Raw genomic sequence first — 14,983 nt, 5'->3', positions numbered from 1 at the left:
ACATATAATGAGCCTGCTGAATCGTATTACAGATCCAGCGCGCAATAGTCTGCTTGGAAGCAGGAGCCCCAATCTTGTTGGGAGCCCACAGGACAAACAGAGCCTCTGTTTTCCTAATCTGAGCCGTTCTGGTGACATAGATTTTCAAAGCTCTGACCACATTGAGAGACTTTGATTCCGCCAAGGCGTCAGTAGCCACTGGCACCACAATAGGCTGGTTTACGTGAAATGATGAAACCACTTTTGGCAGAAATTGCTGACGAGTTCTCAACTCCGCTCTATCAGCATGGAAGATTAAATAGGGGCTTTTGTGAGACAAAGCTGCCAATTCAGATACCCGTCTTGCGGATGCCAAGGTCAACAACAGGACTACTTTCCAAGTAAGGAATTTTAACTCAACCTTACGTAAAGGTTCAAACCAATGAGATTGCAGTAACTGCAATACCACATTAAGATCCCACGGTGCCACAGGTGGCACAAATGGAGGTTGGATGTGCAGCACGCCTTTTCACGAAGGTCTGAACTTCTGGAAGGGAAGCCAATTTTTTCTGAAAGAAGATTGATAAGGCCGAAATTTGTACTTTAATGGAGCCCAGCTTTAGGCCCGCATCCACACCTGCTTGCAAAAAATGGAGCAAACGCCCCAGCTGAAAATCCTCCGTAGGAGCCTTCTTGGATTCACACCAAGACACATATTTCCTCCAAATACGGTGGTAATGCTTTGCCGTTACTTCTTTTCTAGCCTTAAGAAGTGTGGGAATTACTTCGCTGGGAATACCCTTTCGGGCTAGGATTTGGCGTTCAACTGCCATGCTGTCAAACGCAGCCGCGGTAAGTCTTGATACACGCACGGTCCTTGTTGTAACAGATCCTCCCGTAGAGGAAGAGGCCAGGGATCTTCTATGAAGAACTCCTGAAGATCTGGATACCAGGCCCTCTTTGCCCAGTCTGGAACAATGAGTATCGCCTGAACCCTTGTTCTTCTTATAATCTTTATCACCTTTGGAATGAGTGGAAGAGGAGGGAACACACAGACCGACGGAAACACCCACGGTGTCACTAGGGCGTCCACCGCTATTGCTTGAGGGTCCCTCGACCTGGAACAATATCTCGGAAGTTTCTTGTTGAGGCGAGACGCCATCATGTCTATTTGAGGAATTCCCCAACGACTTGTCACTTCTGCAAAGACCTCTTGATGAAGACCCCACTCTCCTGGATGGAGATCGTGTCTGCTGAGGAAGTCTGCTTCCAAGTTGACCACTCCTGGAATGAAGACTGCTGACAGAGCGCTTGCATGTCTCTCCGCCCAGCGAAGAACTTTCGTGGCCTCTTCCATCGTCGCTCTGCTCTTTGTTCCGCCCTGGCGGTTTATGTACGCCACTGCTGTTATGTTTTCTGACTGAATCAAGACGGGCAGACCGCGAAGAAGATGTTCCGCTTGCAGAATGCCGTTGTAAATGGCCCTTAATTCCAGAATGTTTATGTGTAGACAAGCTTCCTGCTTTGACCATTTTCCCTGAAAATTTCTCCCCTGTGTGACTGCTCCCCAGCCTCGGAGACTTGCATCTGTGGTCACCAGGATCCAATCCTGAATCCCGAACCTGCGTCCCTCCAGGAGGTGAGACCCGTGCAGCCACCACAGAAGAGAGATTCTGGTCCTGACAGATAGGATTATTTTCCGGTGCATGTGCAGGTGAGACCCGGACCACTTGTCCAACAGGTCCCACTGAAACACTCTGGCATGGAACCTGCCAAACTGAATGGCCTCGTAGGCCGCCACCATCTTCCCCAGCAACCGAGTGCATTGAAGAATCGACACTCTTGCCGGTTTCAGAATCTGTTTCACCATGTTCTGTATTTCCAGAGCTTTTTCCTCTGGAAGAAAAACTCTCTGTAATTCTGTATCCAGAATCATACCCAGGAACGACAGCTGTGTTGTCGGAACCAACTGTGATTTTGTCAAGTTTAGGAGCCAACCATGTTGTTGCAGAATCGTCAGTAAGAGCGCAACGTTTTTCAGCAATTGCTCCTTGGATCTCGCCTTTATGAGGAGATCGTCCAAGTATGGGATAATTGTGATACCTTGCTTGCGCAGGAGAACCATCATCTCCGCCATAACCTTGGTGAAAATCCTCAGAGCCGTGGACAGACCAAACGGCAACGTCTGAAATTGGTAATGACAATCCTGAACACTAAACCTCAGGTAAGCCTGATGTGGAGGATATATGGGGACGTGTAAGTAGGCATCCTTTATGTCGACCGACACCATAAAATCCCCCTCCTCCAGACTGGAGATCACTGCTCGGAGAGATTCCATCTTGAATTTGAATTTTTTCAGATAGAAAATAAGATTTTACTCACCGGTAAATCTATTTCTCGTAGTCCGTAGTGGATGCTGGGACTGGGCACAACTAAAGAAAGCTTTAGGACTACCTGGTGTGCACTGGCGCCTCCCACTATGACCCTCCTCCAGACCTCAGTTAGGATACTGTGCCCGGAAGAGCTGACACAATAAGGAAGGATTTTGAATCCCGGGTAAGACTCATACCAGCCACACCAATCACACCGTATAACTCGTGATACTATACCCAGTTAACAGTATGAAATATAACTGAGCCTCTCAACAGATGGCTCAACAATAACCCTTTAGTTAGGCAATAACTATATACAAGTATTGCAGACAATCCGCACTTGGGATGGGCGCCCAGCATCCACTACGGACTACGAGAAATAGAATTACCGGTGAGTAAAATCTTATTTTCTCTGACGTCCTAAGTGGATGCTGGGACTCCGTAAGGACCATGGGGATTATACCAAAGCTCCCAAACGGGCGGGAGAGTGCGGATGACTCTGCAGCACCGAATGAGCAAACTCTAGGTCCTCCTCAGCCAGGGTATCAAACTTGTAGACTCTTGCAAAAGTGTTTGAACCCGACCAAGTAACAGCTCGGCAAATTTGTAAAGCCGAGACCCCTCGGGCAGCCGCCCAAGAAGAGCCCACTTTCCTCGTGGAATGGGCTTTTACAGATTTAGGGTGCGGCAGTCCAGCCGCAGAATGTGCAAGTTGAATCGTGCTACAGATCCAGCGAGCAATAGTCTGCTTAGAAGCAGGAGCACCCAGCTTGTTGGGTGCATACAGAATAAATAGCGAGTCAGTTTTCCTGACTCCAGCCGTCCTGGAAACATATATTTTTTCAGGGCCCTGACTACGTCCAGTAACTTGGAATCCTCCAAGTCCCAAGTAGCCGCAGGCACCACAATAGGTTGGTTCACATGAAAAACTGATACCACCTTAGGAAGGAATTGGGAACGAGTCCTCAATTCCGCCCTATCCATATAAAAAAATTAGATAAGGGCTTTTGCATGATAAAGCCGCTAATTCTGATACACGCCTGGCCGACGCCAAGGCCAACAGCATGACCACTTTCCACGTGAGGTATTTTAGCTCCTCGGATTTAAGTGGCTCAACCCAATGCGACTTCAGGAAATCCAACACCACGTTGAGATCCCACGGTGCCACTGGAGGCACAAACGGGGGCTGACTATGCAGCACTCCCTTAACAAAAGTCTGAACTTCAGGCAGTGAAGTCAGTTCTATTTTGGAAGAAAATCGATAGAGCCGAAATCTGGACCTTAATGGAACCCAATTTTAGGCCCTTAGTCACCCCTGACTGTAGGAAGAGCAGAAATCGACCTAGCTGAAATTCCTCCGTTGGGGCCTTCCTGGCCTCACAGCATGCAACATATTTCCGCCATATGCGGTGATAATGGTTTGCGTTCACTTCTTTCCTAGCTTTAATTAGCGTAGGAATAACTTCCTCCGGAATGCCCTTTTCCTTCAGGATCCGGCGTTCAACCGCCATGCCGTCAAACGCAGCCGCGGTACGTCTTGGAACAGACAGGGCCCCTGCTGCAGCAGGTCCTGTCTGAGCGGCAGAGGCCATGGGTCCTCTGAGATCATTTCTTGGAGTTTCGGGTACCAAGCTCTTCTTGGCCAATCCGGAACAATGAGTATAGTTCTTACTCCTCTCCTTCTTATTATTCTCATTACCCTGGGTATGAGAGGCAGAGAAGGGAACACATACACCGACTGGTACACCCACGGTGTTACCAGAGCGTCCACAGCTATCGCCTGAGGGTCCCTTGACCTGGCGCAATATCTTTTTAGCTTTTTGTTGAGGCGGGACGCCATCATGTCCACCTGTGGCCTTTCCCAACGGTGTACAATCATTTGGAAGACTTCTGGATGAAGTCCCCACTCTCCCGGGTGGAGGTCGTGTCTGCTGAGAAAGTCTGCTTCCCAGTTGTCCACTCCGGGAATGAACACTGCTGACAGTGCTAACACATGATTTTCCGCCCATCAGAGAATCCTTGTGGCTTCTGCCATCGCCATCCTGCTTCTTTGGGCCGCCCTGTCGGTTTACATGAGCGACCGCCGTGATGTTGTCTGACTGGATCAGCACCGGCCGGTGTTGAAGCAGGGGTCTAGCCAGACTTAGGGCATTGTAAATGGCCCTTAGTTCCAGAATATTTTTGTGTAGGGAAGTCTTCTGACTTGTCCATAGTCCTTGGAAGTTTCTTCCCTGTGTGACTGCCCCCCAGCCTCGAAGGCTGGCATCCGTGGTCACCAGGACCCAGTCCTGTATGCCGAATCTGCGGCCCTCTAGAAGATGAGCACTCTGCAGCCACCACAACAGCGACACCCTGGCCCTTGGAGACAGGGTTATCCGCCGATGCATCTGAAGATGCGACCCGGACCACTTGTCCAACAGATCCCACTGGAAGATCCTTGCATGGGACCTGGCGAATGGAATTTCTTCGTAAGAAGCTACCATCTTTCCCAGGGCTCGCGTGCATTGATGCACCGACACCTGTATTTGTATTAGGAGGTCTCTGTCTAGAGACGACAACTCCTTTGACTTCTCCTCCGGGAGAAACCCTTTTTATCCTGTTCTGTGTCCAGAACCATACCCAGGAACAGTAGACGCGTCGTAGGAACCAGCTGCGACTTTGGAATATTCAGAATCCAGCCGTGCTGTTGTAGCACTTCCCGAGACAGTGCTACTCCGACGAACAACTGCTCCCTGGACCTCGCCTTTATAAGGAGATCGTCCAAGTACGGGATAATTATTTCGGCCATTACCTTGGTAAATACCCTCGGTGCCGGGGACAGACCAACGGCAACGTCTGGAATTGGTAATGACAATCCTGTACCACAATTTTGAGGTACTCCTGGTGAGGAGGGTAAATAGGGACATGCAGGTAAGCATCCTTGATGTCCAGTGATACCATGAAATTCTCCAGGCTTGCAATAATCGCCCTGAGCGATTCCATTTTGAACTTGAACCTTCGTATATAAGTGTTCAAGGATTTCAATTTTAGAATGGGTCTCACCGAACCGTCTGGTTTCGGTACCACAAACATTTTGGAATAGTAACCCCGGCCTTGTTAAAGGAGGGGTACCTTGATTTCACCTGCTGGAAGTACAGCTTGTGAATTGCCGCCAGTACTACCTCCCTTTCTCCGAGGGCAGCAGGCAAGGCTGATGTGAGGTAACGGCGAGGGGGAGTCGCCTCGAACTCCAGCTTGTATCCCTGTGATACTACTTGCAGAACCTAGGGATCCACCTGTGGGCAAGGCCACTGGTCCCTGAAGTTCCCGAGACGCGCCCCTACCACACCTGTCTCCACCTGTGGAGCCCCAGCGTCATGCGGTGGACTCAGAGGAAGCGGGAGAAGATTTTTGATCCTGGGAACTGGCTGTCTGGTGCAGCTTTTTCCTTCTTCCCTTGTCTCTGTGCAGAAAGGAAGCGCCTTTGACCCGCTTGCTTTTCTGAAGCCGAAAGGACTGTACCTGAAAATACGGTGCTTTCTTAGGCTGTGAGGAAACCTGAGGTAAAAAAAATTCTTCCCAGCTGTTGCTGTGGATACGAGGTCCCAGAGACCATCCCCAAACAATTCCTCACCCTTATAAGGCTGAATCTCCATGTGCCTTTTAAAGGCAGCATCACCTGTCCACTGCCGGGTCTCTAATACCCTCCTGGCAGAATGGACATTGCATTAATTCTGGATGCCAGCCGGCAAATATCCCTCTGTGCATCCCTCATATATAAGACGACGTCTTTAATATGCTCAATGTTAGCAAAATAATATCCCTGTCTATGGGTATTAATATTATCTAACAAGGTATCAGACCACGCTGCAGCAGCACTATTTATGCTTAGGCAATTGCAGGTCTCAGTATAGTACCTGAGTGTGTATATACAGACTTCAGGATAGCCTCCTGCTTTTTATCAGCAGGCTCCTTCAAAGTGGCCGTATCCCAAGACGGCAGTGCCACCTTTTTTGACAAACGTGTGAGCGCCTTATCCACCCTAGGGGATATCTCCCAACGTGACCTATCCTCTGGCGGGAAAGGGTACGCCAGCAGTAACTTTTTAGAAATTACCAGTTTCTTATCGGGGGAACCCACGCTCTTTACACACTTCATTCACTCATCTGATGGGGGAACAAAACACTGGCTGCTTTTTCTCCCCAAACATAAAAACCCTTTTATGTGGTACTTGGGTTCATGTCAGAAATGTGTAACACATTTTTCATTGCCGAGATCATGCAACGGATGTTCCTAGTGGATTGTGTATATGTCTCAACCTCGTCGACACTGGTGTCAGACTCCGTGTCGACATCTGTGTCTGCCATCTGAGGTAACGGGCGTTTTTTGAGCCCCTGATGGCCTTTGAGACGCCTGGGCAGGCGCGGGCTGAGAAGACGGCTGTCCCACAGCCGTTACGTCATCCAGCCTTTTATGTAAGGAGTTGACATTGTCGGTTAATACCTTCCACCTATCCATCCACTCTGGTGTCGGCCCCACAGGGGGCGACATCCCATTTATCGGCCTCTGCTCCGCCTCCACGTAACCCTCCTCATCCAACATGTCGACACAGCCGTACCGACACACCGCACACACACAGGGAATGCTCTGACTGAGGACAGGACCCCACAAAGTCCTTTGGGGCGACAGAGAGAGAGTATGCCAGCACACACCAAAGCGCTATATAATGCAGGGATTAACACTATAACTGAGTGATTTTTCCCCCAATAGCTGCTTGTATACACATATTGCGCCTAAATTTAGTGCCCCCCCTCTCTTTTTAACCCTTTGAGCCTGAAAACTACAGGGGAGAGCCTGGGGAGCTGTCTTCCAGCTGCACTGTGAAGAAAAAATGGCGCCAGGGTGCTGAGGGAGATAGCCCCGCCCCTTTTCCGGCTGACTTCTCCCGCTTTTTCTGGAATTCTGGCAGGGGTATTTTTACACCTATATAGCCTTCCTGACTATATATGGTGTAGATTTGCCAGCCAAGGTGTATTATATTGCCCTCAGGGCGCCCCCCCCAGCGCCCTGCACCCATCAGTGACCGGAGTGTGAGGTGTGCATGAGGAGCAATGGCGCACAGCTGCAGTGCTGTGCGCTACCTTGTTGAAGTCTTCTGCCGCCGATTTTCCGGAACACTTCTTGCTTCTGGCTCTGTAAGGGGGCCGGCGGCGCGGCTCCGGGACCGAACATCAAGGTCGGGTCCTGTGGTCGATCCCTCTGGAGCTAATGGTGTCCAGTAGCCTAAGAAGCCCAAACTAGCTGCAAGCAGGTAGGTTCGCTTCTTCTCCCCTTAGTCCCTCGTAGCAGTGAGTCTGTTGCCAGCAGATCTCACTGTAAAATAAAAAAAACCTAAAATATACTTTCTTTCTAGGAGCTCAGGAGAGCCCCTAGTGTGCATCCAGCTCAGCCGGGCACAAGATTCTAACTGAGGTCTGGAGGAGGGTCATAGTGGGAGGAGCCAGTGCACACCAGGTAGTCCTAAAGCTTTCTTTAGTTGTGCCCAGTCTCCTGCGGAGCCGCTATTCCCCATGGTCCTTACGGAGTCCCAGCATCCACTTAGGACGTCAGAGAAATTGAGGGATATTAGTTTCAGAATCGGTCTGACTGAGCCATCCGGCTTCGGGACCACGAACAGGCTCGAATAAAAGCCTTCCCCCTGTTGTGACGGGGGTACCGTGACAATGACTTGATTTTGACACAGCTTTAGTATTGCAGCGCATACTACCTCCCTTTCTGGAAGAGAAGCTGGCAAGGCCGATTTTAAAAATCGGTGAGGGGGCACATCTTGAAACTCTAATTTGTACCCTTGGGTTACTATTTCTAATATCCAAGGATCCAGGCCGAGTGAACCCAGACCTGACTGAAGAGTTTGAGACGTGCCCCCACCGATGCGGACTCCCGCAGAGGAGCCCCAGCGTCATGCGGTGGATTTGGTAGAAGCCGGAGAGGACTTTTGTTCTTGGGAACTTACCACAGCCTGTGCCCTTTTTCCCCTTCCTCTTCCTCTCGCAGCAAGGAAGGAGGACCCTCGCCCTTTTTTGTATTTATTGGGCCGAAAAGGACTGCATCTGATAGTGAGGCGTTTTCTTTTGTTGTGCAGGAACATAAGGTAAAAATGATGACTTACTCGCTGTAGCCCTAGATACTAGGTCAGCGAGGCCGTCACCAAACAAGACACTACCGTTAAACGGTAGAGACTCCATAGTCTTCTTAGAGTCAGCATCAGCATTCCATTGATGAATCCACAATGCCCTCCTAGCTGAGACTGCCATGGCATTGGCCCTTGATCCCAAAAGGCCAATATCCCTTGCTGCTTCTTTTAGATAGGCTGCAGCATCCCTGATATGACCCAGTGTCAAGAGCACGCTATCCCTGTCCAGGGAATCTATCTCAGATGACAAGTTATCTGCCCATTTTCCAATAGCGCTTACTCACCCATGCCGAAGCAACGGCAGGCCTGAGCAGCGAACCTGTAGTGACATAAATGGATTTTACTGTATTTTCCTGCTTACGATCCGCAGGATCCTTTAGGGCTGCCGTGTCAGGAGACGGAAGCGCTACCCTTTTGGACAGACGCGATAGAGCTTTGTCCACCGTGGGGGTTGACTCCCACTTTTCCCTGTCCCCAGAGGGGAACGAATATGCCACCGGAATTCTTTTGGGAACCTGTATCTTCTTGTCAGGATTTTCCCAAGCCTTTTCAAAAAGCGCATTCAGTTCATGAGACGGAGGAAACGTTACCTCAGGTTTCTTTCCTTTAAACATACAGACCCTTGTATCAGGAACAGCAGGGTCCTCCGTGATATGTAACACTTCTTTTATCGCCACAATCATGTACTGAATGCTCTTAGCCAGTTTAGGATTCAATCTGGCATCACTGTAGTCGACACTGGAATCAGAGTCCGTGTCGGTATCTGTATCTGCTATCTGGGTAAATGCACGTTTCTGTGACCCCGAAGGGGTCTGAGCTTGTGACAAAGCATCCTCCATGGATTTTCTCCATGTCTGGTTCTTAGACTCAGATTTATCTAATCTCTTAATCAACCAAGCCACATTTGCATTCAAAACACTCAACATATTTATCCAATCAGCCGTCGGCGGTGCCGACACAGTCACTCCCACAGCCTTTTCTGTCCCCACTCCAGCCTCCTCCTGGGAAAAGCACTCAGCCTCAGACATGTCGACACACGCGTACCGACACCCACAACCACACTGGGGCTATAGGGGACAGACCCACAGCAAAGCCTGTTAGAGAAACACAGAGGGAGTTCTGCCAGCTCACAACCCAGCGCCTATCCTAGTTCTGAAGCGTGTAATATACTGCCCAGACCTGTTAGCGCTTTTAAATTCAATAAAATAGCACCAAATCACTTGTGCCCCCCCCTCCCCCGTTTTGCACCCTGTTACTTGTTCAGTAGTGTGGGAGGCCAGGCTCAGCGTCTCTGCAGCTGTGAAGAGAAAATGGCGCTGGTCAGAGCTGTGAGGGCTAAGCCACGCCCCCTTAATGGCGCGCTTCAGTCCCACTTATTTTTATATATTTATACTGGCGGGGGTCTGTATTTAGTGCCCAGGCACTGTATACTCTTGTGCCGGTCGCTATTGAGGTTTTATGCTGCCCAGCCCCCCCCCCCCCCCCCCCCCCCGCTGCGACCTGCACCCTGCAGTGCCGTTTTGTATGCGGGAGCATGGCGCGCAGCGTGGCACCTCAAGAGCCGTCACTGAAATCTTCTGCCGTCACTGAAGTCTTCTGATCTTCTTCTACTCACCCGGCTTCTGACTTCTGGCTCTGCAAGGGGGTTGACGGCGCGGCTCCGGGAACTAGCATCTAGGCGTACCTAGTGATCAGACCCTCTGGAGCTAATGGTGTCCAGTAGCCTAAGAAGCAGGCCCTGAAACTCACAAAAGTAGGTCTGCTTCTCTCCCCACAGTCCCACGATGCAGGGAGCCTGTAGCCGGCAGGTCTCCCTGAAAATAATAAACCTAACATACAGTCTTTTTTCTCAGAAACTCCGGAGAGCTCCTCAGTGTGCATCCAGTCTCACTGGGCACAGAATCTAACTGGAGTCTGGAGGAGGGGCATAGAGGGAGGGGCCAGTTCACACCCCTTTTAAAGTCTTAAAGTGCCCATGTCTCCTGCGGATCCCGTCTATACCCCATGGTTCTTGAAGCATCCCCAGCATCCTCTAGGACGTATGAGAAATATAGTAACACAATGAGGCCCATTATATAGCGGGTGACCCCCAATATAAAGTGAGAGGGCGCACCAGTATATATGGACTGAAACCCAGTATATAGTGACCCCCAGTATATAGAAACATAGAATTTGACGGCAGATAAGAACCACTTGGCCCATCTAGTCTGCCCCTTAATATATAGTGACAGTGACCCAATATATAGTAACACAATCAGCCCCATTATATGGACAGTGTCTCAGTATATAGTGACCCCCAGTATAAAGTGACAGTGAGCCTCAGTATATGTACTAACTCTTGGAGAGAGATAAAGTGGAGAGAGATAAAGTGGAGAGAGATAAAGTCGGGCCAATCTGCTCCTAGCTGCCACGTTACAGGCTGTGTTTGAAAAATTAATGAGCCGATATCTCTGTTCACTTTCTTTCCAAGGCTTAGTACATAGACCTCCATAATGACACAGTGACCCCGTATATAGTGACCCCCATTACATAGGGACAGTGAACCAGTATATAGTAAGCCAGGTATATAGAGACAGTGACCCCAAGTATAAACAGACAGAAACCCAGTACAGGTTGAGTATCCCTTATCCAAAATGCTTGGGACCAGAGGTATTTTGGATATGGGATTTTTCCATATTTTGGAATAATTGCATACCATAATGAGATATCATGGTGATGGGACCCAAGTCTAAGCACAGAATACATTTATGTTACATATACACCTTATACACACAGCCTGAAGGTAATTTTAGCCAATATTTTTTATAACTTTGTGCATTAAACAAAGTTGTGTACATTAAGCCATCAAAAAACAAAGGTTTCACTATCTCACTCTCACTCAAAAAATTCCGTATTTCGGAATATTTGGATATGGGATACTCAACCTGTATAAAGTGACCATGACCCACAGTAAATAGGGACAGTGACCCAGTATATAGATATACAGTGACCCCCCAGTATAAGGACAGAGTATATAGTGATGTAGTGTCACAGGGACCCAATATACACTAACACAGAGACACTCAGTATATAGTGTCACAGGGACCCAGTATACACTAACACTCAGTATATAGTGATGTAGTGTCACAGGACCCAGTACACACTAACACAGAGACACTCAGTATATAGTGTCACAGGGACCTAGTATACACTAACACAGTGACACCCAGTATATAGTGATGTAGTGTCACAGGAACCTCGTATACACTAACACAGTGACACCCTGTATATAGTGATGGTGTCACAGGAACCCAGTATACACTAACACAGTGACACTCAGTATATAGTGATGTAGTGTCACAGGGACCCAGTATACACTAACACTCAGTATATAGTGATGTAGTGTCACAGGACCCAGTACACACTAACACAGAGACACTCAGTATATAGTGTCACAGGGACCCAGTATACACTAACACTCAGTATATAGTGATGTAGTGTCACAGGGACCCAGTATACACTAACATAGTGACACTCAGTATATAGTGATGGTGTCACAGGAACCCAGTATACACTAACACAGTAACACTCAGTATATAGTGATGTAGTGTCACAGGGACCCAGTATACACTAACACAGTAACACTCAGTATATAGTGATGGTGTCACAGGAACCCAGTATACACTAACACAGTGACACTCAGTATATAGTGATGTAGTGTCACAGGGACCCAGTATACACTAACACAGAGACACTCAGTATATAGTGATGTAGTGTCACAGTACACACTAACACAGAGACACTCTGTATATAGTGTCACAGGGACCCAGTATACACTAACACAGTGACACCCAGTATATAGTGATGTAGTGTCACAGGAACCCCTTATACACTAACACAGTGACACCCTGTATATAGTGATGGTGTCACAGGAACCCAGTATACACTAACACAGTAACACTCAGTATATAGTGATGTAGTGTCACAGGGACCCAGTATACACTAACATAGTGACACTCAGTATATAGTGATGGTGTCACAGGAACCCAGTATACACTAACACAGTGACACTCAGTATATAGTGATGTAGTGTCACAGGGACCCAGTATACACTAACACTCAGTATATAGTGATGTAGTGTCACAGGACCCAGTACACACTAACACAGAGACACTCAGTATATAGTGTCACAGGGACCCAGTATACACTAACACAGTGACACCCTGTATATAGTGATGGTGTCACAGGAAGCCAGTACACACTAACACAGTAACACTCAGTATATAGTGATGTAGTGTCACAGGGACCCAGTATACACTAACACAGTAACACTCAGTATATAGTGATGGTGTCACAGGAACCCAGTATACACTAACACAGTAACACTCAGTATATAGTGATGTAGTGTCACAGGGACCCAGTATACACTAACATAGTGACACTCAGTATATAGTGATGGTGTCACAGGAACCCAGTATACACTAACACAGTGACACTCAGTATATAGTGATGTAGTGTCAAAGGGACCCAGTATACACTAACACAGAGACACTCAGTATATAGTGATGTAGTGTCACAGTACCCAGTACACACTAACACAGAGACACTCAGTATATAGTGTCACAGGGACCCAGTATACACTAACACAGTGACACCCAGTATATAGTGATGTAGTGTCACAGGAACCCCTTATACACTAACACAGTGACACCCTGTATATAGTGATGGTGTCACAGGGACCCAGTATACACTAACACAGTAACACTCAGTATATAGTGATGTAGTGTCACAGGGACCCAGTATACACTAACACAGTAACACTCAGTATATAGTGCTGTAGTGTCACAGGGACCCAGTATACACTAACACAGAGACACTCAGTATATAGTGATGTAGTGTCACAGGGACCCAGTATACACTAACACAGTAACACTCAGTATATAGTGATGTAGTGTCACAGGAACCCCGTATAGACTAACACAGTAACAATCAGTATATAGTGTAGTGTCACAGGGACCCAGTATACACTAACACAGAGACACTCAGTATATAGTGATGTAGTGTCACAGGGATCCAGTATACACTAACATAGTGACACTCAGTATATAGTGTCACAGGGACCCAGTATACACTAACACAGTGACTGACAGTATATAGTGTCACAGAGACCCAGTATACACTAACACAGTGACACCCAGTATATAGTGGCACATGGACCCAGTCATTAGTGACAGTGCCCCCCCAGTATAAGTCTATACACAGCCCCCTGCCCCAGCACACGCCCCGGGCCGTACCTCCCCCTCCAGCTTGCAGTACAGACTCCCCCAGTACAGCGGGGGGACCCCGGACGCAGTGAGCGCCGCCTGGTGCAGAGCCACGAACTGAGAGTAACTCTCATCCTGCTTCTGGGAGCCGGGCTCGGCCATACTGCCTACACCGCCTGCTGCTGCCTGGGACGGGGTCTGACCGACTGAGCATGCGGGAGGAGGAAGCTGCAGATGGTGTGGGCGGCTCCTCCCGAGTCCCGGGCCTGCCAGGCTCTGTGCCCTCCCTACCCCCGTCACCACACAGCGTGCCCAGCTCCACCTGCATGCCTCTAACAGCCCACCCCCTGTCCTCCCTACCCCCGTCACCACACAGCGTGCCCAGCTCCACCTGCATGCCTCTTACATGCTGCAACACAGCCCACCCCTACTGCGCTCTCTACCCCTGTCACCACACAGCGTGCCCAGCTCCACCTGCATGCCACCTACATGCTGCTACATACACAGCCCACCCCTACTGCCCTCTCTACCCCCGTCACCACACAGCGTGCCCAGCTCCACCTGCATGCCTCTTACATGCTGCAACTCAGCCCACCCCTACTGCGCTCTCTACCCCCGTCACCACACAGCATGCCCAGCTCCACCTGCATGCCACCTACATGCTGCTACATACACAGCCCACCCCTACTGCCCTCTCTACCCCCGTCACCACACAGCGTGCCCAGCTCCACCTGCATGCCTCTTACATGCTGCAACTCAGCCCACCCCTACTGCGCTCTCTACCCCCGTCACCACACAGCATGCCCAGCTCCACCTGCATGCCACCTACATGCTGCTACATACACAGCCCACCCCTACTGCCCTCTCTACCCCCGTCACCATACAGCGTGCCTAGCTCCACCTGCATGCCTCCTACATGCTGCAACACAGCCCACCCCTACTGCGCTCCCTACCCCTGTCACCACACCGTGCCCAGCTCCACCTGCATGCTTCTTACATGCTGCAACACAGCCCACCCCCTGCCCTCCCTACCCCCGTCACCACACAGCGTGCCCAGCTCCACCTGCATGCCTCTTACATGCTGCAACACAGCCCACCCCTACTGCGCTCTCTACCCCTGTCACCACACAGCATGCCCAGCTCCACCTGTATGCCTCTTACATGCTGCAACACAGCCCACCCCTACTACCCTCTCTACCGCCGTCACCACACAGCGT

The 14,983-nt window shown here is 49.5% G+C and overlaps 1 protein-coding gene across 1 annotated transcript in view; it reads right to left on the bottom strand.

Moving 5' to 3' along the window:
* TTLL12 (tubulin tyrosine ligase like 12) overlaps positions 1-13,997 on the bottom strand; it is a 100,684-nt gene extending 86,687 nt beyond the window's left edge. The window contains exon 1 of the mRNA XM_063928927.1: positions 13,797-13,997. Coding sequence (XP_063784997.1) covers positions 13,797-13,928 — 132 coding nt within the window. The 5' untranslated portion in view covers positions 13,929-13,997. The remainder of the gene's footprint in view (positions 1-13,796) is intronic.
* Positions 13,998-14,983: the final 986 nt, after the last annotated feature.

Source organism: Pseudophryne corroboree, chromosome 6 (assembly GCF_028390025.1).
Source record: "Pseudophryne corroboree isolate aPseCor3 chromosome 6, aPseCor3.hap2, whole genome shotgun sequence".
NCBI classification, from domain to species: Eukaryota; Metazoa; Chordata; class Amphibia; order Anura; family Myobatrachidae; genus Pseudophryne; species Pseudophryne corroboree.
The sequence above is the reverse complement of the archived record's forward strand: the minus strand, read 5'-3'. Positions and strand labels throughout refer to the sequence as shown.